The sequence below is a fragment of the Bicyclus anynana genome, chromosome 16 (assembly GCF_947172395.1).
Source record: "Bicyclus anynana chromosome 16, ilBicAnyn1.1, whole genome shotgun sequence".
Lineage (NCBI taxonomy): Eukaryota > Metazoa > Arthropoda > Insecta > Lepidoptera > Nymphalidae > Bicyclus > Bicyclus anynana.
Window position 1 is genome coordinate 8,340,372 of NC_069098.1, and position 24,273 is coordinate 8,364,644.

Consider the following 24,273-nt stretch of genomic DNA (forward strand, 5'->3'; position numbering starts at 1 on the left):
GTCTCATATTATGCTGAGGAAAACATAAAACAATTACAATTTATACTTAGACGGTTGAGGATCAGGATCCTTGAAACCTGCTAACTTTCAAAGCCACCACGGTCCAAACTCCATAATTGGCTATCTATTTACGTATGGTAGGAGTATGAGGTGACAAACTTTAAGCTTTTATGTTGAAATGACGAAGGTCTCGAGGTCACGAGCTCTTAGACTATAAGCATGACGCGACGCACGAAATTTCACCCATCCAAAAAGTGTCTAAGGCGCCTAGCACTGCGTGTCGGTGACGCGAATAAAACTTTACCCGACCAGAAAATTCCCAACGCATTTACGGCCGTTTTCAATAACCTATCTATCCGCCATTTCGCTTACTAAAGTTATGAAAATCTATTTTTCTGTTCTTATCTGATTTTCAATAACCCTCTGATAGATAGTTTGACTGTTAGTGATAATCGAGGATAGCTAACTATCTGTAATCTTGGGTAGGTTATTGAAGACGCTAAAGAAGTTTTGACTCCATTAATTGAACAAACGAATATTTAACGGATTCGTATTACAAAGTGATTGATACGAGTACACACTTGGTATCTAGAGTGCCGATAAACCGCTGAGTTGGTCCGACAAGTGGTCCCAATCTGACAAAAGAGCTCCCGAGAGATTCGGTCGATGGTATAACAACCTTAGTTTAGTCGAGATGCCAGACAATTAAATTGGGGTCTGTCCCGATGTGACAAACTGTTCATTTTATAGCTGTAAATTGTATTTGTTTAGGTGACGAAATAACGAAGCGTGAAGGAAAGTTCACCTGGAGAATGTTTTTTAACTGATTTCAAAAAAAGAAGGGGGTTCTCAATTCGAAACGTGTTTATTTCGTTTTTTTATATGGTTGTTACCTCAAAACTTCGTCATTTATTAACCAATTTTGAAAATCCCATTTTTGTTTTCATGAAGATGAAATGCGACCACCATTTCATCTTCATGAAAATCGGTTAAGTAATTTTGTGTTAAAATTTGATTTTACTGAAATACGTCTTTGAAGTCGGTTCCATTTTTAATTTAAAAAGATTATTCTTCTTAAATTCTTCTTAATTTTTTTCTTAGTACCCCAGAATATTTAACTCTAAATAACTTGTGTAGTGGCGAGCACAAGGCTGTTCACTAGGGTAGGCATTATACGTAAAAATTGGAAAATAATAAAAAAAATATATAAAATAAAAATAAAAAAAAAATAGAGTGCACGAATGTGCATGTGTTATAGTGGAAAAAGTTTGAGAAAAAGAAATCTGCGCGGCTTATAGTTCGCTTCGCTTTGACTTATATGCACTTCTTCCCTATCCCTACCCTACCCTACTCCTACCCTACCCTACTAATAATAATATACTTATGCTAACTATCAAGTAAAATATTATTTAAAATATTACTACAGAATATAAATAGGTAAGATGGAGACGCTAAGCTCGGCCAACTTTTATTACGAGCTTTTATTTTTATAAGAACTAAGAACAACACAGTTTATAGAAAGTTTTCTCTTACGCTATAGATAATAATGTTTCCTCAATATTATACTGTCTCATGTTCACGATTTACGCTACACTCCACTCAGTGTTATTCCAAAGAGAAAGTGAAACCGGTAAAAGAAACAAAGTGACAAACGAGCTGTGAAACGTCACGTCATCTTACTGCTAATACTTGGACGCGTATTAATGTGTTTTAGACCAGGGTTTATAGCCAAATGGCACGTCGATTCTCTATCTACAAACTTTAACGTATCTAAAACTAGAAAAATGTATGGGAATGACAGATACGATCGATAACTTTATTACTAGACCTGTCGATGGCAAATATCATTCCTATACATTTTTTTTGGAGCGTTTACGATCGTAGAAAGAGATTCGACGTGCCACTGGCTACAAACGGCTGGTCTTGGCGCTGTGAAGTAGTGAGTTTACATTAACCGAGGATTGCATTCTGTTAACAGTTTTGAACTCTGAAAAGCTTGCAGATTACGATTCATGTTGCCAGGAGGTCCATTGGTCAATTATTTTGGTGTCTTTAATCTCTACCACAAGAATCAATCAATGTATAGATCAAAATTAAATACTTTGTATGAGTTTTATTGCTTGTTTTATTAAGATCATCTAATTTTTTATTAAAAAATATACATTTTATATTTTTTTTTGCTGACAGACAGCTTGTGTGACAATAACTCAAACAATTCCTTAGCTCAGAGCTATAAACATTAGTTAGTGCCTTTCTTGAAATCCCTAAACCTGAATAGAAGCGAAGTGACTCAGCACGTGTATAAAGTGGTGCTCAAATTACCCAGTTAACGATGGCCGAGTGTAAGGCAAACGTTCCCGAAGTGACAAACGATCTAGTGAGAGATTTGCTCACTAAACTTTAACGTCTTGAAAACGTGATAACTAATCGCAAGAGAGTGCGTCGCACTGCGCCAGACAACTTGAGGCGAAGGTAACATCTACTCGTTATAACACTAGGAACTACACACATTAAAAAAACATACACTTTAAACGGTAACAGAATAGACAACAATGCTGCTTATTGTCAAAAATAAGCCTATCGGTGATACTTTCGTCGACAAACTTTGGCACAAAAAGTCCTACTTAATACAACTGAAATAAACTATTATGTTTTTTTTCTATTGCTGACATACAGGTTGGGTAATTTTACCATTAACACAAACAATTTCCTAGCTCAAAGCAATAAACAATAGTTAGTGCCTTTCTTGAAATCCATAAACCTGAATGGAAGGGACTCAGCACGTTTATAAAGTGGTGCTCAAATTACCCAGTTAACGATGGCCGAGTGTAAGGCAAACGTTCCCGAAGTGATAAACGATCTAGTGAGAGATTTGCTCATTAAACTTTAACGTCTAGCAAACGTGACAACTAATCGCAAGAGAGTGCGTCGCACTGCGCCAGACAACCTGAGGCGAAGGTGTTAAGCTTTATCTACTCGTAATAACACTAGCAAATACACAGATTAAAAAAAAACATACACTTTAAACGGTAACACAACAGACAACAATGCTGCTTATTGACAAAAATAAGCATATCGGTGATACTTTTGTCGACAAACATTGGCACAAGAAGTCCTAATACAACTGAAATAAACTATTATAGTTATTTTATTGCTGACAGACAGGTGGTTTAATTTTAACATTAACACAAACAATTCCTTAGCTCAAAGCAATAAACATTAGTTAGTGCCTTTCTTGAAATCCATAAACCTGAATGGAAGTGACTCAGCACGTGTATAAAGTGGTGCTCAAATTACCCAGTTAACGATGGCCGAGTGTAAGGCAAACGTTCCCGAAGTGACAAACGATCTAGTGAGAGATTTGCTCGCTAACTTTAACGTCTTGAATAGTAAAAGTTGAGACTTTGTAATCTGTTAAAGCTCGCTGTCGATCGCCGAATCCGAGATTTAATCCAATTATTCAATTAACGCCGAGATAAAATAGAATCTACAAGTTTGAACGATAAGTTATTATTGTCTACATCTTGGAGAGTAATCTTTAACTGTTCCGAAGGATAACTTTTGATGAATAGTAATTAAATTATCACTAGTGGTGACATTGAGAGGTGGCGAAAGGCTTTATCCGGAGTCTCGCTGTTGAATAGAAGCATATACAAAGGCTTCGCATATATCTGCTGTCACTACCGTTCTTATATTTAAGATCACCGCTTATCGCTTATTATTTTCACTTACTCCTATTAAGCTTATCTGGTAATAAGTTAAGAACAGAAAAGGCTATGAAATTATTTCTTCTAGGGGGTATAATTAATTTCTACGTTATTTTTAACTGTCGACGAAAAACTTTCTAGCGTGTATTATTTGTTAACAGTAGGTATAATTTGTTCATCATCATGTTTGCTGTGACATAGGAACTCCTAAACTGATTTGATGCATTATATTTACATACATCTACACAACATACATTAACGATTTTTTTTAATAAATAGCTGATTTTAGTGAATAGGCACCTTCTAGGCAAGCGTGTCCCATCTTAGACTGTATGTACACTTACCATCAGGTTAGATCATGGTCAAACGCGAGCCTATCTGCATTAAAAAAAAAAGAACGAAAATTCTTAGTGTAATCTCAAGATATAAGTCTTTTCCCATTTTGAAAATGTTGTTAAAAGGAATTGTCACTGTAGCATAATTATTGAGTGTTAAATGAGCTATTGAAGCATTTATTGAGATGAATAACATTTCGATAAATTCACAGTGAGCAATGTAATTATTAACATGTAAATAAATTATTATGATGCCATAACTCAGTAACGGGTAAAATATTTGTACTTGCACCGACATAAAGATGTGTTTAACGCTCTCATTGATTTATGTCGTTATAAATTTACTATAACGATTGTGTTTTAAAGGCATTTATTTCGCACTGAATTGTTAATTATGTCCAGATTTAATGGTTAATCAAATAATAACAGTAATTACAACAGTAACCAACTTGACTACATTTTGTTTTGTTATACCTACCTATTAAAATATAGAGAGCCGTGATAGCCCAGTGGATATGACCGATTCCGGAGGGTGGGTTCGAATCCGGTCCGGGACATGCACCTCCAACTTTTCAGTTCTGTGCATTTTAAGAAATTAGTAATCACGTGTCTCAAACTGTGAAGGAAAAACATCGTGAGGAAACGTGCATATAAGATAATTTTCTTAATTCTCTGCGTGTGTAAAGTCTGGCAATCCGTGGACTATTGAGAATATATTGGCATAACCCCTCTTATTCTGAGAGGAGACTCGAGCTAAGCAGTGAGCCGAATATGGGTTGATAATGTTGATGATACCTAATATTAGTTTTATATAACAGAATTTTACAATGTAGGTACGAGTAATCACTAATCAGTCTACTTTTCACAGGTAATGTAATAAAAATTCAGAAATTCTTGTTTCAATCTCAATTTATATCTTCGTCAATTACTTGCATAACTTTATGTCTGTCGATTTCGTTCAATAACGATTAAAATCTTTAGGTTCAAAGCCGAGCTAAGCTAAACTTTATCTAATGTAAAAAACAATCGTGGTAGTTTTAGAACATTTAAAATGGCCGCGGAAATAGGGATGAGGACTAGGTTTTAATATATTGATTTTTATGAGACCTGCGGGTAAATAAGGTCAATATTAACTTATTAGTACGAGTACATGAAAAATTGTCGAAATGTTTGTAAAATAAATAAAACAATTAAATTTCAAAATAAATTAATAAGCTTTTATCGTAATTAGATGAAAATTCATACCTTTTTTAGCTTCCTTACATGCAATGTGATATTTTTCATTATTATCATCATCATCAACCCATATTCGGCTCACTGCTGAGCACGAATCTCTTCTCAGAATAAGAGGGGTTAGGCCAATAGTCCACTACGCTGGCCCAATTCGGATTGGTAGATTTTACAAGATATTTAAGATAATTCTCGGTGTGCAGGCTGTGGTGAAGGTTTCCCCGATGTTTTTCCTTCACCATTTGAGACACGTGATTTTTAGGGTTCCGAACGTACGTAGTACAAAAGCGGTAGCCTTATTCATGATATTTTCTAAAATCCTTTAAAGATTAAACTTTAAGGGTCTATAGAGTAAACTCGTTTAACGATTGGTCAATTTAGGGTCCTTGAAACCTGCTATCTTCCAAAGCCACCACGATTACCTGTGGTAGAAGTATCGGCTGACTTTTTGTTTGTCTTAAAGTTAGGCATGCCTGGGTATGCAGGCTCTTGCACTATTAGAAAATTGCACAATTGTCTACGTCATACTCCTCCATATTAAGTTATGATAGAAATACAGGGACTGTTGGTCGTGTTATTTTTTTTTTTTCTATGTTTTACAAGTTAGCCCTTGACTACAATCTCACCTGATGGTAAGTGATGATGCAGTCTAAGATGGAAGCGGGCTAACTTGTTAGAAGGAGGATGAAAATCCACACTGCTTTCGGTTTCTACACGACATCGTACCGGAACGCTAAATCGCTTGGCGGTACGTCTTTGTCGGTAGGGTAGTAACTAGCCACGGCCGAAGCCTCCCACCAGATAGACCTGGACCAATTAAGAAAACCTCAATCGGCCCAGCCGGGGATCGAACCCAGGACCTCCGTCTTGTAAATCCACCGCGCATACCACTGCGCCACGGAGGCCGTCAAAAACGAAACGGTGTAACGACGTCGCTGTCTCAACTCATTAAAATGACTCAATTCCTCAGGCTTTGAATATTGTATCACGATTTACATAATGTTTAACAATTATCCGAGCTGACAGTTTCAAAGTAATAGGTAGACTGAGATGCAGTAAGTTATTAGGTATGCTATAACTTGCGCCTGATACTTACGATTAACTTGATAGAAAGTGAGTCAGTTATAAAGCGTTAACTATGTCTCGATTTTAATATTTCATCAATGTCGGACTATTTTTAACGCAACAGGCCACGCCTATCCTTTTATGTATCTATAATACACTATTATAAAAAGGTAAACTTTGTGTTATTGTAAGGGGTAATCTCTGGATCTACTGAACAAATTTTGAAAATTCTTTTATCAATAGAAGGCCACGTTATTTATGAGTGTCATACTGGAACTAAGCGGGTGAAACCGCGGGGCGTTTGCTAGTAGGGTATATAGGGGTATGGAGCTTCGATTCACCACCCTGCTTCAATAGGAGTCGGTGGGCTTGAGATGATAATGTTAAAACTCTTTTACGATTACTATCAGATGTAATATTACTACATATACTTAATGCAGAAAACCGTGACCGACCACTTAACGTAGATTCCCAGGCACGGCACTTATAACGAGTAATGAGAGACACAGCTTTAATATTGTTACGGAGAACCCTATTACTAGAGGCATAAGGTTCATAATCGCTCGTCCATATCTAGTTGTTTACAATTTGAGTTGTGTACGATCTTTTGTTATCGTTATTTGTCGAATTTCATGGAATAACCCGGACGGCCTGCGTGGGGCACTTTGACTTTCGGAGCGAAGCGAAGTAACATCAAGTGTCACCAGCGATACAAGTGAACAATCGTGAACACTACGCTTTTGCACAACAAATTGTGTATTGATACTCGGATTAAGGATTGGAATAAATTCTTATACGAGTCACCAGACGTTTTAACCGAAATCTTCGAACCCTAGTTCGTAACAATATTATGACTTTTTGATAACGTAATCTTTAAGGGCGTTGACCTTGCAGCGCTAAGGGGCGGATAAACAAATGCTCAAAGGTAGTGCCCTAAATGTTACAAAATTGTTCATAGGCGGCGGAATTCACTTAAAACTAAGCTAACACGCACGCTCGCCTACAATTTGAGCGATAAAATGAACTATGTGTATTATTTTGATGAGTTATTTTTTATGGGAGATGTGGGCTTTTATAAGCTGACAAAATGAATATTTACAATTCACATGCTAAATAATATATACTAGGAAATACAAGCGTACCTACCATTTTAAGTATAAAGTACACAAAGTAGGTAATATGAAATAGTGAGCATTTTAAATTTAAATTCAAAGTAATACGAATATAAGATTTATTCGTGACCATACAATTTATAATTTCAAAAATAGTTCGTAACTAAGTTATCTTTTTCGAAGAATACGTATTTTAAAGTGCAGATATCATAGTTTCAAAGTAATATTTCAAGTGGCAGCTCATTGGTATGCCTAAACTTGCTCCGGTACGCTATCTACTGCCCGGCTATCTGACATACTGATCAGCTTACGAACTAATAACACTTTAGGGTTAAATTATATGGTCTTTTGATTACCGACTATTCTGATTATAAATACGTTAAAGTCAAATTATACTTTTACCTGAATGCTGGAGTAGGGTTATACGATACTAACGTATGTTTTTGTGTGTATCTAGCGGCAAGCTTGCAATCCACTTAATGTAGTTTGTTAACCATGTGGGGTCGGCTAACACTACGCTTAATGTTGCAGGGTCGCCAATGTCCATCTTATTTTTGCCCTATTTGCCCATTGTCATATCAGTTTTGCTACTCTGTGTGCCTAGTGGGAGTTTTCAATATTTTCATATTGTTACTATCGCGTTAACGTAAACGCGAATTTATATGAAATTGAAACAGTTGAGCAGTAGTGCCACTGGATGGCGCTGTTTCAATTCCTTAGAAATTCGCGTTTACGTTAACGCGACAGTAACAGTATCAAACTGCCACTAGGCCCTCTGTTCTGCTAATGTCTGATTTTATCATGCCGAGATATCTACTCCGACCATAGCTTGCCCCATCGTCCACAGATGACACTGTCTTATTAGGTATAAAGGTTAGTTACGACTATCTCAAAATAAAAATATGTAGTCAGTTCAACCTGTCGACAAACTATGACAAACTAGCGGAAACCCGCGACTTAGTAAGCGTGTAATTTACAAATGCCGCGCGAGCCATGATTTTTTCCGGGATGTAAAGTAGCCTACGGGTTAATCCAGAGTAAAATCTAAGTATTTCCATTCCAAATTTCAGCCAAATCGCTTCAGTAACCGCAGCGCAAAGGCGGGACAAACATACACATAAACTGTCGCCTTTATAATATTAATGATACCTTGCGCGATTTCCCCCGCCTAGTTCCCCCGATGAGTATTGTAGGGTTCTAACGGTAAAAGAATTGTTGATATTAGTCCAGTAGTTTCAGTAGTATTCAATTCAAACAAACAAACTAACAATCAAATCTTTCCTCTTAACAATAATAGTAAAAAAATAAATAAATAAAAATAAAAAAAAGCCTTTATTGCTGAGTTTTGTTTGCAGTGTACATTTTAAAAAAGTACTTACTATTTGCCAAATTACTTATTAATATACAAATCTTTAAATAAAATAACATTTTTTTTTTTTTAGTAAATAATAATAACAATTACTATCGGCAAACGGTCGTTAGTCTGCAGCTTGTCTTCCGACAAAGGCCTCCTCTATATAGATTTAATCGGCAACGTTAATTATTTTATACCGATGTATTTAATAATATTAGAATTCAAAGGCGCTTAGTAATATATAAACGCTGGTTATATTTGGTAAACATGCTTTTAACCTCCACGTCTTAATGTTCTCGTTTGCATTGTGCGAAGGTCGCGCGCCGTGATATTACGTCATCTCTGAAAAGCTGTCAGGATTCTTCATAAACCCCTGTCAACGTAACACTTCAAGGAGTGTTCGCACTTTGTTATACATTACATAACTTATTATATAATATTCCATGATGTTTTTTTGATTAAACGAAAAATTAAGGCTTGAACTTTGAACATTTCAACTGATGAATAAATCTGACATCTACTACAAAGGCTTTTGAAAAGTATTACAGACTAGCGAACGCCCGCGAAGTCATCCGTGTGGTTCCGCGTCATCCGCGAGTTTTCACAAATCTCGCGGGAACCATGGATTTTTCCGGAATGAAAAGTAGCCTCTGTGTTAATCCAGAGTAAAATAAAGAAAGAAAGAAAGAAAGAAAATAAATTTATTCAAATCTAAAAGTTACAGACAGTCAGTAGTAGTCAGTCCCTATCCTTATGACAGCATGTCTGTCTGTAACCCTTAAAAAGAAAGGGTGTACAGCTCAGCTTATGCCGTGCACTACATACAAGCATAACACATGGCGCTGATTTTCAGCTGAGACCCGTGTGACGTCACAGCTTATAATTGTACAAATAAATTGACATTAACTAAATTAAATTAAAATAAAATAAGCAGCAAATATGTGTTACATTTTAAAAATATATAATTACTAATTAAACTACAGATATAATGTCATACTAGTATGTAATGGAAAACGACAATGCAATTTATATATATACATTTATAATATTATGAAGTGTATGTATTTATTAATGCATAATATATATTTTATAGTACATAAATATATATAGGTAAATAGAAAATCATGTTCAAATTAAAATAACTAAATTATTAACTAAAATTTCAAAATTCCAAAAAATGAGTATCCTATTTATCCTAATTATGTTGATTCCCTCTATAAAATTGATATTTCCACCGCACAATCCTCAAATTCCTTTTGTCTATTTAGTAAATAAATCTTCAACTTTCTACGAAAAGCAAATTTGCTTCGGGAATCACGGATTGGCGGTGGAATATTATTCCAGCAGCGAGTGGCGGCATATTTAAAACTACCCCTAAAGGCAGCTGAACAATGTCGAGGGACGCTCAGAGGCTTACGAGTGCACCTTAGTGATTCTCTGTCGCGGCTCATCCTGCTAAGCTTCTGACTCAAGTATACTGGCTTACCATCTTTTAGTATACCAAAAATCATACTAGCAAGATGTACCTTCCTCCTAGACCTCATCTTTATCATATTATGCTTATTCAAAAATGGAGTGACATGAGCTCTGGGGGGAATGTTGAAACAGAATCGCGCACACGCATTTTGAACCCGCTGTATGAGCTTACTGGTTCTGGCCAAGACACGAGGCCCGTAAACTACATCTGCATAATTTAATTTCGATAGTACGAGGCTTTCTACCAGGTGTATACGTACTTCTTGACTGATGTAATTACGAATTTTGTATAAGATCTTTAACCGGTAAAAGCAATTACGTACTACCGCAGCTATATAGTTGTCGTATCTTAGCCCAGAATCCATAAGCAGCCCTAAATTCCGGGCTTCAAAAACCCGCTCTAATTCCACACCCTGAAGAGTCACTCTAGTAGTTTCTAAATTAATTTTCTCTAATTGTGCTTTAGTTCCAAAAAATAATAGCTTCGACTTGCAGGGATTGAGGACTAACGAATTTTTGTGAGACCAAACTGCTATCCGTTGAAGATCGTCATTTACTCTCTGAACCGCCAAATTGTATTCATGTGGCTCAAAAGAATAATAGACCTGCAAATCATCGGCATATAAATGGTATTTACAATTCTTAATGTTATCAGTAATATCTGCACAATATAAGATAAATAAAAGTGGACCTAAAATAGATCCTTGAGGAACACCCCTACTAACATATTTAGTGGAGGAACGACACTTCTTTCCATCATCTTGCGTTACCTCAATGTACTGGGTTCTATTCATCAAATAACTGTCAAACCAATTCACTGTACCGATGTCAAAACCATAATATGATAACTTAGAAAGTAACAGTGGGATGTTTATACTGTCAAATGCGCGTGAAAAATCTAACAATACTAATAGCGTACACATTTTTTTGTCTTGGTCCGACAATATATTGTCCGTTACATCAAGAAGAGCAGATACTGTGCTCCTACCAGCCCTAAAACCTGATTGCATTTCAGGTAACAAGTTATTACTTTCAAGGTATTTAGAGACTTGCAAGTATACAATCTTTTCTAAAATTTTGGATGCACAGGGCAATACACTAATCGGGCGCAAGTCTTTTACAGTACTAGGATTATTAGTTTTAGGTATAGGACGAACCACTGCCACTTTCCAAGCATCAGGAAAGGTTGATTGTTGAATTGATGTATTGACGATTGACGAGATAACTCCCAAGGCTCTGTGGAAGTGTCATGAGCAACATGTCCAAAGTAATCTCATCGACCCCCTCTGCATTTGAACGCAGATTTTTAATTATTTTATAAATCTCCATATCATTGGATATACTAAGCGATAGTTTACTAGACGTGGCCCTGTTGAACTCATAAAACGTGAGCTGTGAGATAGGTATATTATAATCACCTGGTATATCCAAGAAATGTTCACTAATTTCATTTGCATTACAAAGATGTATAGGCAAGTTAGTATTTTTTTTAGGTAACACTGTGCTCTTAAGGTTACTCCATAATACCTTAGGATACTTGATTTTATTGTTAATATCATGTGAGTAATAAGCACACTTTTCATTATTTAAAGCTTCGTTGACCAGCGACTTATACCGTTGATAAATTTCTTTATTTAGGTCAGTTTTCATAGTACGCCACTTTACGTGGGCATCATCCCTTAACTTCATCATATGTCTTACAGTATTTGTAATCCATGGCTCATACCGATCTCTTGTTAATCTCGTTCTTTTGGGGGCATGCACATCAAAAAGCAACTGTATGTAATTATTAAATGATGAAACCATTAAATTGACGTCATTTAAGCAAGACAGCGCGGACCATGGAATCATAGCTAAATGAGTGTCAAATATATCTGGAGATATTTTTTGAAGAGATCTGAACGTCAAAAATTTCGGAGGTACTTTTTTTCTTTTTAAATTCAATATACAATCTAGGAATGCATGCCTGCTAAGAGTAGGTATATAAGTGACTCCAAAATGAAGTGTAGGTAAATCAGTACAAATAACATCAATGAGGCTCTCGCTATTTTCAGTGAAGTGAGTTGGAGAATCAATTATTTGATGAAGTTGTACAGAATTAAGAAATGTGATTAATTTTTTAGTCTTGGAGTCGTCTTTTTTCATAAAATTAATGTTAAAATCACCAAGTACAACAGTATAATCGTGATTTGATAATGATTGGATGCTCTGTGTGATAACATCTAGAAAAATATCTGTGTCGAACCACGGCGGCCTATAAGCTGTACCAATCGCTATCTTAGCCGAATTAACTGTAACACTGACCCACATCTGCTCGACATTGTCGCTCTGAGGAACCACGCAAGTACGTGCAGCTATACCCCGCTTAATGTAGAAGGCAACTCCGCCCCCCCTGCCCCTGCATACGGTGTCCGGGCGAGGAACGTGTCGCAGCCGATATCCCGGGACGGTGGGAGCGCGCCCCTCCTCCCCCGCGCGTAACCACGTCTCGTTGATGGCCATAATGTCTACCTGGAAGCGACCCATAGCAACTATAAATTCTTCATGCCCAGTTCCTAGTGAACCAGCATTCAGAAAACCAATTTTAAGAAATTTGTTTACTGCGCCCTTTGTCGAAGTAATCGAAACCAATCATTATTATTATTGTATTTAATAAAGCATAAAAAAAAAAAAAATGTATTTGTTATGGCTAGTTATATATATATTTATAAAAGTCTTAAAATTCTTAATGACATGATTAATACTTGTATAATATAAAATATATCGAATAATAAAATAACACAATATCATGTGAAAATATAAACTCAAATATAACAAAACAAAAAATAAAATAAATATAAATAAGTACGAGTATATATGCTGCTTCCTAATTAATAACAAACACAAAATGACAAAATGTAACCTACAAAATAACATTAAATTATGTTCTCTTACAATTGTTACAACATATTTATAGCTATAATAATAATACATTCTTAAAACAAAAACATGTATACAAAACCTACAAAAATAATTACGGACTTCAAGTATAAAAACAAACGACGATAACAAAATGTATTTATGAGTACTAATTACTGCTATTATAAATTTGTAATGAAACAAAAAAATACTAATATTGATATTCTGCAAAAATACAAGTATACACACTATAATCAAACAATTGCGTCTCCAAAAAACTTTTCTATGTCCATATCTGAGCGAATACGGTACGCCGGGGTGCCGGCCCCACGTCGAATATAGATACGACCACCACTCGTCCAGACATATCGCCAACCCTTACGACGCCCTTCCTCCCGGGCTTTGTAGAACAGTTGCTTATTTAAGCGAGTAAGGCGCTCATTTATGTAAAATCGCCTAGGTGTACCACTATTAATACCGGAGGTGTCTGCTCCGCGACGAACGCGAGCGGCTCGCAGGAGCTCATCACGTAGTGCACGCCTGGTGAGTCTGACAGTGACGACACGCGATCGCTGCTGGCTGCCTCCCTCTACCGCTGAAGGCCGCGGGCCTGAGCGCTCGACTGACACCACATCTCTGTCATCTAGATCCACACCTAATTTCTTCCCGATCAGACTAACCATATTAATGAGATTTTCACCACTCCTTTCTTCCAGCCCAGATATTTCCACGTCACAAAGAAAACACTCCTGCTCCCGGTCGTTGAGTTGGGTTTGTAACTGGGAAATAATGCCATTTAAATTTACATTTTCTTCCCGTACCCCACGGACAGCCAGTCGCTCTTCTATGGTAGACATCCTGACCTCCTCATCCATTGCACGGGCAGCCAACTGGTCCTCGAGAGTAGACAATCTTGATTCGATAGCATTTGCCCTATTGTTAAAGTCAGAAATTGTCGAGCAAATGCGTGCCAATTCATCCCTAAAAGATGACATTTCAGCCCGAATCACTTGGCGCACCTCTTCCACCATATTCCCAGAAGAAACCTGCAGTAATGGGCTTAAGTCTTCCCGGATATCATCGGTGTGGCCGTCGGCACAGCTATGCATTCTACTTGAAGATGAGCCTTTGTTATCAAGTTTATTGCCCTTACATGACCGGCAGCGCCACTTACTCGAGACCTGGTGTCCAGGGCTCAATTTTAAACAAACTTGATGATACAGTCCATCACATTTGGTACATTTTATGCCATCCAAAGGGTTGATGAACTTCCCACATATCCCGCACTTGTTAACCATATTGATTACAATAATATCCCAATCCAATCTATTTACGTAAGTCACCGAATATGTCACTAGATGGCGGACACACACTTTGTTTTTTGCAATGTCAATTAAATTAAATTTTAAGTCCTTCAATCAATACATTTAAATTCACCAATTGTTCTATTATTTATTTTAAAAGGATACACTACAAATGTAGTCACAATATAGGAATCTAAGGTTTATTTAACGTAACTTTATGCCACATGTGGGTAGGCAGTAACACAAGCCGATTACAAATCCAAAATGTTTTACATTTATTTCACTTTAAGCACAATAAATTACACACAAATTATAAATCCATACAGAGTAATACTTTTCACAACTTTGATATAGTTCCTGACGTGAAAACTGAAGTTTAAATAATTTTAAAACTAGAAAATATGTCACACATATCCACTGCTAGTTACGGCCGTGACGCCATTCTAGTGAGTGGTCGTCTATACTCTAAATAAATCTATTTCTATTCCAATTGATTGTATGTTTAGACCAAAGATATGTTCAATCGTCGTCGATTTTTCTCGGACCCGTACTAAGCGGTTTAGTTCCTCTTTCCTTATACACACTGCAAAGTGTGTGATGTGGAATGCTTTTCCAGCTTCCGTTTTCCCTACCACCTACAATATGGGTATCAAATGCAAATAAAAATTTCATTTATTTTAAAATCTTCAAGAGTGACTAGGCATCTTCTAGGCAAGTGCGTGTCCACATAGGCTACGTTATCGCTTACCATTAGGCGTGATTGCAGCTAAGCGCTTGTTTATACAAAAAAAAAACATTTAACAATTCTAAAGCTTTATTAAATAGATAAAACTTTGGATAACAAATACAAAAGAATCGGTGGTCTGTTGTTTTTTGCCCCGACCAGTTTGGTAACTAATGAAATTAAAGCCTTATTGATCTAAACTTTTACAACCAGGTCATGTCGAAAGTTTAGATCAGATTCTTTTTAAGACAAATAGCGCCCCTAACTGGCGAGGTTAAGAGTTACTGCGTCATCGATAAAGTTTAGGCGAGTTGGAATTTGTTCGAGGAACTTCGATACTGCAAGTGTCCAAGATTACAAAATAGGTAACTGAATTTGTAAGCGAAACTACACAACTCGAGTAGGTAAGGGAGTAGGACAACTAGGGCCTATTATGTAAGATCACAACCTGTTAAAAATGCAAATTAAGTATATAATAAACTATCACTGCAGAAATACGTGGGACAAAGTATAAACTTTATTTCGCTGATAATGTAGCTTTGCATTCGAGATATTGAATGAATGAATGAATGATATTTTTTATTCATGAAAATGTAGGTTTAACATGATGGTACATATTATACAATTGAGCCTTTATACATTTTACCATAACTGGTGTATGAATTATCTTAAATAATTAAATACATTTGAATGAAGAAAAAAAAAAGAATCTAAATTAATACAATGTCACAATTAGAAAATAATAAGTTAGAAAATGTCCATGTCCATAAAATAATCTTGAAATATTTTAATCGGTCCAGAAGTTTCGGATCCTATTCGATACAAACAAACAAAAATATGTCCTCTGATATTACTTTGGATTAAATTTATTTATTTCAAACACTTTATGTAAGCACTTCTAAGAATTAGGTGCTTTGCGGAAGTTTTTTATGCATAACATTTTTTTTTATTTTTACGAATTAGCCCTTGACTACAATCTCACCTGATGTGATGATGTATGATGTATGATGTGTATATGATGGAAGTGATAATGCAATCTAAGATGGAAGCGGGCTGACTTGTTAGGATGAGTAAAAAAAATTCACACCCTTTTCGGTTTTTACACTATATCGTGACGGAACGCTAAATTGCTTGGCGGACTGGCGGTACGTTTATGCCGGTAGGGTGGTCACTAGCCACGGCCGAAGCTCCCACCAGCCAAAACATTGTAGAGTCGACACCCGAGGATGCTCAAATTTAGAAATGATACATACTATATTGAGTTTTTACTGGAAGTATGTTAGTCTTCGGTTCTTAGGGAAGAATATATACATTGTGCTCTTTTGAAAAGCCTGCCAGTCAGTAGAGAATCTACCACCGGCTCGGCAGATCGTATTGAGGCGACACATTACCTAAGACAACTTTGTTGAAGTTGTCATTCTGTATACTCATACTTTAAATTTATTTTTACACATTGTTACTACGTAGAAGCTTACATAGTAATATTGTATGGGATAACATACTTTAAACCATCCATTTCATTTCAATGCCAGCAAAATTTCATCTAAAATGTTATTTTTTTTCTATTTAGTAATGGTTTCCATGTTGCACGTAAAAATGTTTACTATATTATATAACTAGTGGGCGCCCGCGACTTAGTCCGCGTGGAATTAAGTTTTTCACAAATCCCGCGGTAACCATGAATTTTACCGGGAGGAAAAGTAACACATAAGCATGTGTTAATTCAGAAATAAATCTATTTTCATTCTCAATTTCAGCCAAATGTTGTAACAGATATTAATATCTGTAACTTTATAGTGTTGATGCCACAGCTAAAGTTGATCTAGTTGGGTTTTGTTCGGAAACAAGTTAACTTTAATAGCACAGAAGATTTCCAAGTACACCCATCATATTAAAATTCCGCTGGATTGTATTTTATGAAGAAGGACGTACGTATGTTCAATTTATCAAAAAATAGCGGACTTGGAGCTTCGCTTTGATTCATTCCCTACCCCTATTCTATTCTACTCCCACCCTACCACTACCCTACGCCTACCCTGAACCTACCCTACCACTACCCTACACCTACCCTAGCATACTCCCACCCTACACCTACCCTACCATACCCTATGCCTACTCAACCCTACCCCTATACCTACCCCTACCCTACACCTAACCTACCCCTGCTCTATAGGGATATTCCGATTTATAACCCGCACAAAATGCACACAAAATGCACACAAAATTTCATAAAAATCGGTCCAGCCGTTTCGGAGGAGGAGACACTGATTCAAAGTTTATTTCTAATATGTAATTACAATTAGAGATAAACTTTGATACTCAGAATCATGGTGAAGTGGCCCGCTTTAACGTTTATTACCATTCTCTAATTTATACCTATATTTTTTTTTAATTAATGTACACAATATTTCATAAATACGAGTAGGTATATAATGAATTAAGTAACTAACAATATAATTTTCAACAAGGTCGACCTAAGTTAATGCTGTTATTCATTAACCTGCAAAATTTTGTAGCGACGAAATTATTCTCAATAGCTGCCGTACTTAACTCGAATAAAATTTAATTTAATATTTTAACGCCAACACAGGATTTTAATTATTGAGCTTACACTGCGCGTGGCCGGTTTTTGTTTCTGTTTTATTATACAGGCTAATGTTTGAACACTTTGAAGTTATGGGAAATACTCCCCGTATTTCCCATAACTTCAAAGTGTTGACGAGTCCACTTATACAAGCCGAACTAATATTTTTTTCATTAAAAAACAAAGTAATTCAAATAATTCCGACTATCCATGTAACACTCACTTTTATCTGCGTCATTATACGTATGTTTGGCTACGTCATTATTATAATGATGTGTAATATGGGACACATTTTAAGATCTATTTACAAAAGAATTCAAGAGAATTTTTTCCGAAAATATTCATTTTAGATTACATGTTCCTTGAACATTTAGAATTAATTTATGTTAAAGAATATAACCCTAGAGTTGTGTAACCACCTTTGCCTACCATCCACCGCAAGACATCGGGTGGGTTTTCATCCCTATGTTGTAGATGTCCCTAGGACCCGTACAAAACGCTTTGCGTCTTCTTTTTTCATACGCACGGCTAAGGTTTGGAATACCCTTCCCAAGTCTGTATTTCCTGAATCTTATAACTTGGGTATCTTCAAAACAAGAGTGAATAGGCACCTTCTATGCAAGCGTGTCCCATCTTAGACTGTATCTACACTTACCATCAGGTTAGATCATGGTCAAACGCGAGACTATTTGCATTTAAAAAAAAATGTTATGTAACCCCTGTATATACATGTATGAGGAGATAGATATTGTTTGTGTGAACCTTATATCGAGTTTAATAGATCGCATCAGTAAGTGGGAGTCTCCACATCATCGGCAAAGTTAGGCGAGTTAGTATTTGTTCCGGAACATGTTAACTTAGATAGTGCTCAAGATCACGGAGTGGGTACAACTATTTCAACTATCATATCAGAATTTGCAAACAGTTCCGTTTCAATAGTTGCCAAAACTTACCTATACTTTCAGTTCCATACTTACTTTTTGTTTTACTGAATTGTATTTTTTATCTCTCATTTATTTATTTGTAATTTTTTATAAAATACAATATATAAATCATTATTAACAACCAATATTGCTCACTGTTGAGCACGAGTCTCCTCTCAGAATGAAAGGGATTAGGCCACCACGCTGACCCAATGCAAACTTCACACACGTAGATATTAAAAAAAATCTCAACATGCAGGTTTCCTCACGATGTTTTTCCTTCACCGTTTGAGAAAAGTGATATTTAATTTTTAACATGCACGTAACTGAAAAGTTGGAGGTGTATGCCCTGGACCGGAATCGAACCTACGCCCTGCGAATTGGAGGCAGAGGTCATATCCACTGGGCTATCACGTCTCAACGGAATTTGTAATTTTTTTTTATCTACTTCTATTAATTGATTATGAAACATGGCTAAAACTCACGTGATATTAGGTCGGAGTATGCCGGACTAGTTTCGAACCCATACGGGGCTCTTAGTCATGAGCTGGTTCTTGCATCGCGGCACGATCCAAACTAGTCGGGCATACTCCGACCTAATATCACGTGAGTTTTAGCCGTGTTTCATAATCAATTAATATGAATAACACTCACGATAGTTTAAATTCTAAAAAAAAGACGTGGCACTCGGAGACTGCCGCGTTAAAGCTATTGTATAGCATTTTGTATCAAATTATGCATTTATAATATTTTTTTTTTATTTTATTCATGCAGTATTTCTTTTTCTTTGATATTAATTCAAGTTACACTTTTTGAGCGTGGTGACCGATAAGAAAACATATTTTTCTTTTATTAAATAAATAAAAAGTTAATATTGTTTAAATTTATTTTTTTATTTTACAATACACGTGGGTTTTATTATTTTACAGTAGATAATAAAACCCACATGTAGAGTAGAGTAGAGTAGAGTAGAAATCATCTATTTGTTAACACAACACATAACTACATAATAACTTAAAACTAATACATATATATATATATAGAAAATATGTTGTGCCAAAAAATGGACCTGACTCAGCTAAAATTTGTTGTGAGTACATCAGTACCCACAACGCTGGTATTCTGTCAGACCCTTAATGTAATGTCTAATCGCACGCACACAACGCTGTGTCGAAGACTGCCGAACTGAAACGACGTTAGACGATGCACGGCCTACAAGCCACACCTCCGTGCCCGTCGGAGTGGGGAGCGTGAGGTTTTTTCGTTACGGAATTTCTGGATTCGGTCCCTGCGCTCAAGGCCCGCGATAGAAGCTATGCAATAGCTTAAAAATCTATTTCCATTCCAAATCGCAAAGCCAAATCGCATCAGTAGCCGCAGTACAAGAAAAGAACAAACATTACACACTTACACACAAACTTTCGCCTTTATAATATTAGTGTGATTATCACAGTTTAATATAACAAAACTAAAATAAACAATGTAAAAGTCCATTAAATTTAACTATCTACACGGAGGTCGTTTGAGCTCTACCAATTAAGCTGACATCCAGTCTCCACGTTGAAATTTGTACCAGCCACGCGATTTCAATATTGAATTTTCCAGCCAAACATTTGTGGCCTTTACAATATGCAGCACTAAGCGTTCTAAACACATGCAAAACCGCCAACCTCAGACCAATTATAGAAGGACCTGTATCGCACTCATAGTCACGAACAAAATTGTCTGTCATTTTCTGAGGAAAACGAGCTTAGATTTTGTATATATCTTATACTAAACTAAAAGTTTTTGCCCGTTTTTTACATAACTCAATTACACAAAAAGGTATTTTTACGGAGCTCTCTAACCGACGAACACGATTACAACTATTTAACATCGATTCTACAGACACAGTTTATATAATCGCATTAGATCGTTGATCATATACTTTGACAGAAAAGTAACGTCTAGCGAGGCAGGTCCTATACAATAATTGGTCTGAGCCGCCAACCAACCCCTACAATACGACCACGAGCTGCGGCCACGAGACTATTTAAATATTTGTATCATCTTACATAGTTCCATTAAAATAATATTGTATATTTGAATGTGAAATACATTTTCGGCATTGTTGAAGAGGTTTTCATTTGAGGCATGGATGTTATCAAATTCATATTCGTTTTGAACTTCAAGTAGACTTTTGTAATCTAAACCCCCATCTTACTAGACACAGGCATTAGTTAGTTACTAGTTGACGCGCGGTTCACCCGCGTGATTCCCGTTCCCGTAGGAATACGGGGATAAAATATAGCCTATAACATTCCTTGATAAATGGGCTATATAACACTGACAAAATTTTTCAAATCGGACCAATAGTTCCCGAGATTAGCGCGTTCAAACAAACAAACTCTTCAGCTTTATATTATTAGTATAGATATCCGCTTATCGTTTTCAAAGAGTAAAAAAATCTTTCGCAGGGTTTGGGTGTACTCTTCTATAACAAGATCCTCAAGACAGCTATGGACCTGCTTGCATAAGTTGCAATGTGTTAAAAAATATATTCTTAACCGAGGTTACTACACAATTGATCAGTTCCTTAATGATAAAGATGCTTGGAAGCCATTGGATCAGCTTCTACACAAGAAGTAAAATTAAAAACAATTTAATGATGTTAACAATTGTATATTATTCAAATACTGTATGATTTCTTTTTCAAAGTAGCAACTGTTGAGTTTCTTGTCGGCTCTTCTCAGCAGAACCTGCCTTCCGAACCGGTGGTAGAGTCTTTACAAATAGTCAATCTTGACGTTTCAAAAGTGCGTGAAATAAATGAACTTTGAATTTTGAGTTTTGACTACTATGTACCTAGGATACTGCTCGTAAGTTGTACATCACTAATTATTTATTATTAACTTATTACTTAATGTATTTCATATTCATACCTATTACCTACAATCATGTGCATTGAATTAATAATTATGCTAGAATCAATGACATGATAGAATATAGGTGAATTAAAAAAAAAACAGTAGGAATACCCAATTTAAAACATCTCCAAAATCTACATTTTCACTATCACATCGGAGCAGGATCTTAGGATATGTTTATTCGACAATTTTCACCTGACGTGATTTATTCAGTTGGTTTTGATTTTATACCTCGCGCTTCATCCGCATAATTCCCTGGCATGGCTTTCTAGTGGTAAAATAATTTTCAAAATCGGTTCAGTAGAACCAGAGATTACCCACTGCAATACCACAAACTTTAACTCTTTATAATATTAGTATTTACATTAGGTAAGCATTTTGAAATTGGGATCTTTCCAAAATGCTTACTCAAAGTCCTGAACATAAAAGGTTCTAGATCATCGCATGTTACTAACCTAACAATTTAGATAGAAGATGTTTGTGTTATCGTGTATAGACAGCACAGTGAGAGTGAACCAATATTGTTCAACGGCGACCGAGCAATTACGTTCACAGCGTCAACATCCCCTCATCCAAAGCCTACTATACTACTTCTGATAGCATGTTGAACATGAAACAAACCTCATCGGTCCAGAGGTTAGTTTGTCCGGCTACAGACCATGTAATTAGAGATCAGATCAACACCATTAAAACGAATCAGACTAATTTTACTCTTAATAAATTGCCTGCAGGAGTTAGGCAGCCGATGCTTGTATATCCCCGTGTCCGGAGAGCACGTAAAACTACTCGACTGGACGAAACACTGGACGGAGGAACGCCAAAGTGTGCAGATTTGCGTTTCAAACTTGGCTGCCTTGTAAAGATACAATCCGAAACACTGGACGGAGGAACGCCAATGTGTGCAGATCTGCGTTTTAAACTTGACTACCTTGTAAAGTTACAATCCGAAACACTGGACAGAGGAGCGCCAAAGTGTACAGAGTTGCGTTTTAAGCTGCCTTGTAAAGTTACAATCCAAAACACTGGACTTAGGAACGCCAAAGTGTGCAGATTTGCGTTTCAAACTTGGCTACCTTGTAAAGTTACAATCCGAAACACTGGACGGAGGAGCGCCAAAGTGTGTGCAGATATGCGTTTCAAACTTGGCTGCCTTGTAAAGTTACAATCCGAAACACTGGACGGAGGAACGCCAAAGTGTGCAGATCTGCGTTTCAAACTTGGCTACCTTGTAAAGATACAATCCGAAACACTGGACAGAGGAGCGCCAAAGTGTACAGAGTTGCGTTTTAAACTTGGCTGCCTTGTAAAGTTACAATCCAAAACACTGGACCGAGGAACGCCAAAGTGTGCAGATTTGCGTTTCAAACTTGGCTACCTTGTAAAGATACAATCCGAAACACTGGACAGAGGAGCGCCAAAGTGTACAGAGTTGCGTTTTAAACTTGGCTGCCTTGTAAAGTTACAATCCAAAACACTGGACCGAGGAACGCCAAAGTGTGCAGATTTGCGTTTCAAACTTGGCTGCCTTGTAAAGTTAAAATCCGAATCACTGGACGGAGGAACGCCAAAGTGTGCAGATTTCTGCAATTTTCTCATTTTCTTTGTTTGGTGGTATAGGTATAGTTTCTTCATGAGATTTAACCACTTCATCGGCACTATTTATTGTAGCTTTGGTCTTTTTACGAATAGAATTCCTAGTAATGTTACTTTTCAAAACACTGGACGGTTCTGCAACTTTCTCTGTTTCTTTGTTTGGTGTTATAGGTATAGTTTGATGAGATTTAACCACATCATCGGGTGTATTAATTGTCGCTTTGGTATTTTTACGAATAAAATTCCTCGTAATGTTACTTTGCAAAACACTGGTCGGTTCTGCAACTTTCTCTGTTTCTCTGTTTGGTGGTATAGGTATAGTTTCTTCACGTTGTTCTTTCGTAGATTTCGCTGTCGCTGGTTTATTGGGAGCCATGACGGATTTTTTTTTTAAATTTTCAATGAAAAAAAACGTTTTCAACAAAATTTCAATTATACGATACCGTACCGTATACCGTATATCAAACACATCCGTTGATAACATTTATTTTCCAGATAAAACTTTCAAGGCATAGAAATCGGAACTCTCTGTTTATGTATATACGGTATCCATTGCAATGAATTTTTATAATTACAAATTGTGTGGTTTATCTTCATTTTTAAATGTAATTAGAACGGATCACTGCGAATTTACTTTATAAAGATTTCGAGCTTTAAAAATTATAAAGCACCACCGAGTCCCACTTTACCTACTTTAATTTTCTCTGAAAGAGCCTAAATTCCATTGTGAAGTAATTGTACTGCACAGACAAGTCATCTCAATGCTAATGGCAGCCAATTCTCGGCCAGCCGCGGCTAATTAGCCTCCTTTTTAACGAGGCCTTGGGAGGCGTTAAATGTTACGTTATTGAAAACAATTTGCGTTGAAAAAGGTTCCGTACAATAACGACGCGCTACAAAACGCCTGCGTAGCGTTGCTTTAAACCAGAGGTTCCCAAACTTTAACTGGTTCCGGTGGACCCCTGCTAATAAACTATCCAGAAACTAGACAAAAAATGTGATTAGATTCACCTATGGAAATTTTCGTTGCAGCTGAATGAACAGCCCGCATGAAATAACAAT

General features: G+C 36.4%; 2 protein-coding genes across 4 annotated transcripts in view; one reads left to right on the top strand and one right to left on the bottom strand.

The window, feature by feature from the left end:
• The window catches only part of LOC112044019 (uncharacterized), a 300,955-nt gene that overhangs the window by 31,032 nt on the left and 245,650 nt on the right, over nucleotides 1-24,273 (top strand). The window lies entirely within an intron of this gene.
• Nucleotides 13,302-14,922, bottom strand: LOC112057056 (uncharacterized). The gene has a single exon (XM_052886231.1). It carries the CDS (start codon nucleotides 14,473-14,475, stop codon nucleotides 13,432-13,434), a length of 1,044 nt encoding a protein of 347 aa, XP_052742191.1. The 5' UTR covers nucleotides 14,476-14,922; the 3' UTR covers nucleotides 13,302-13,431.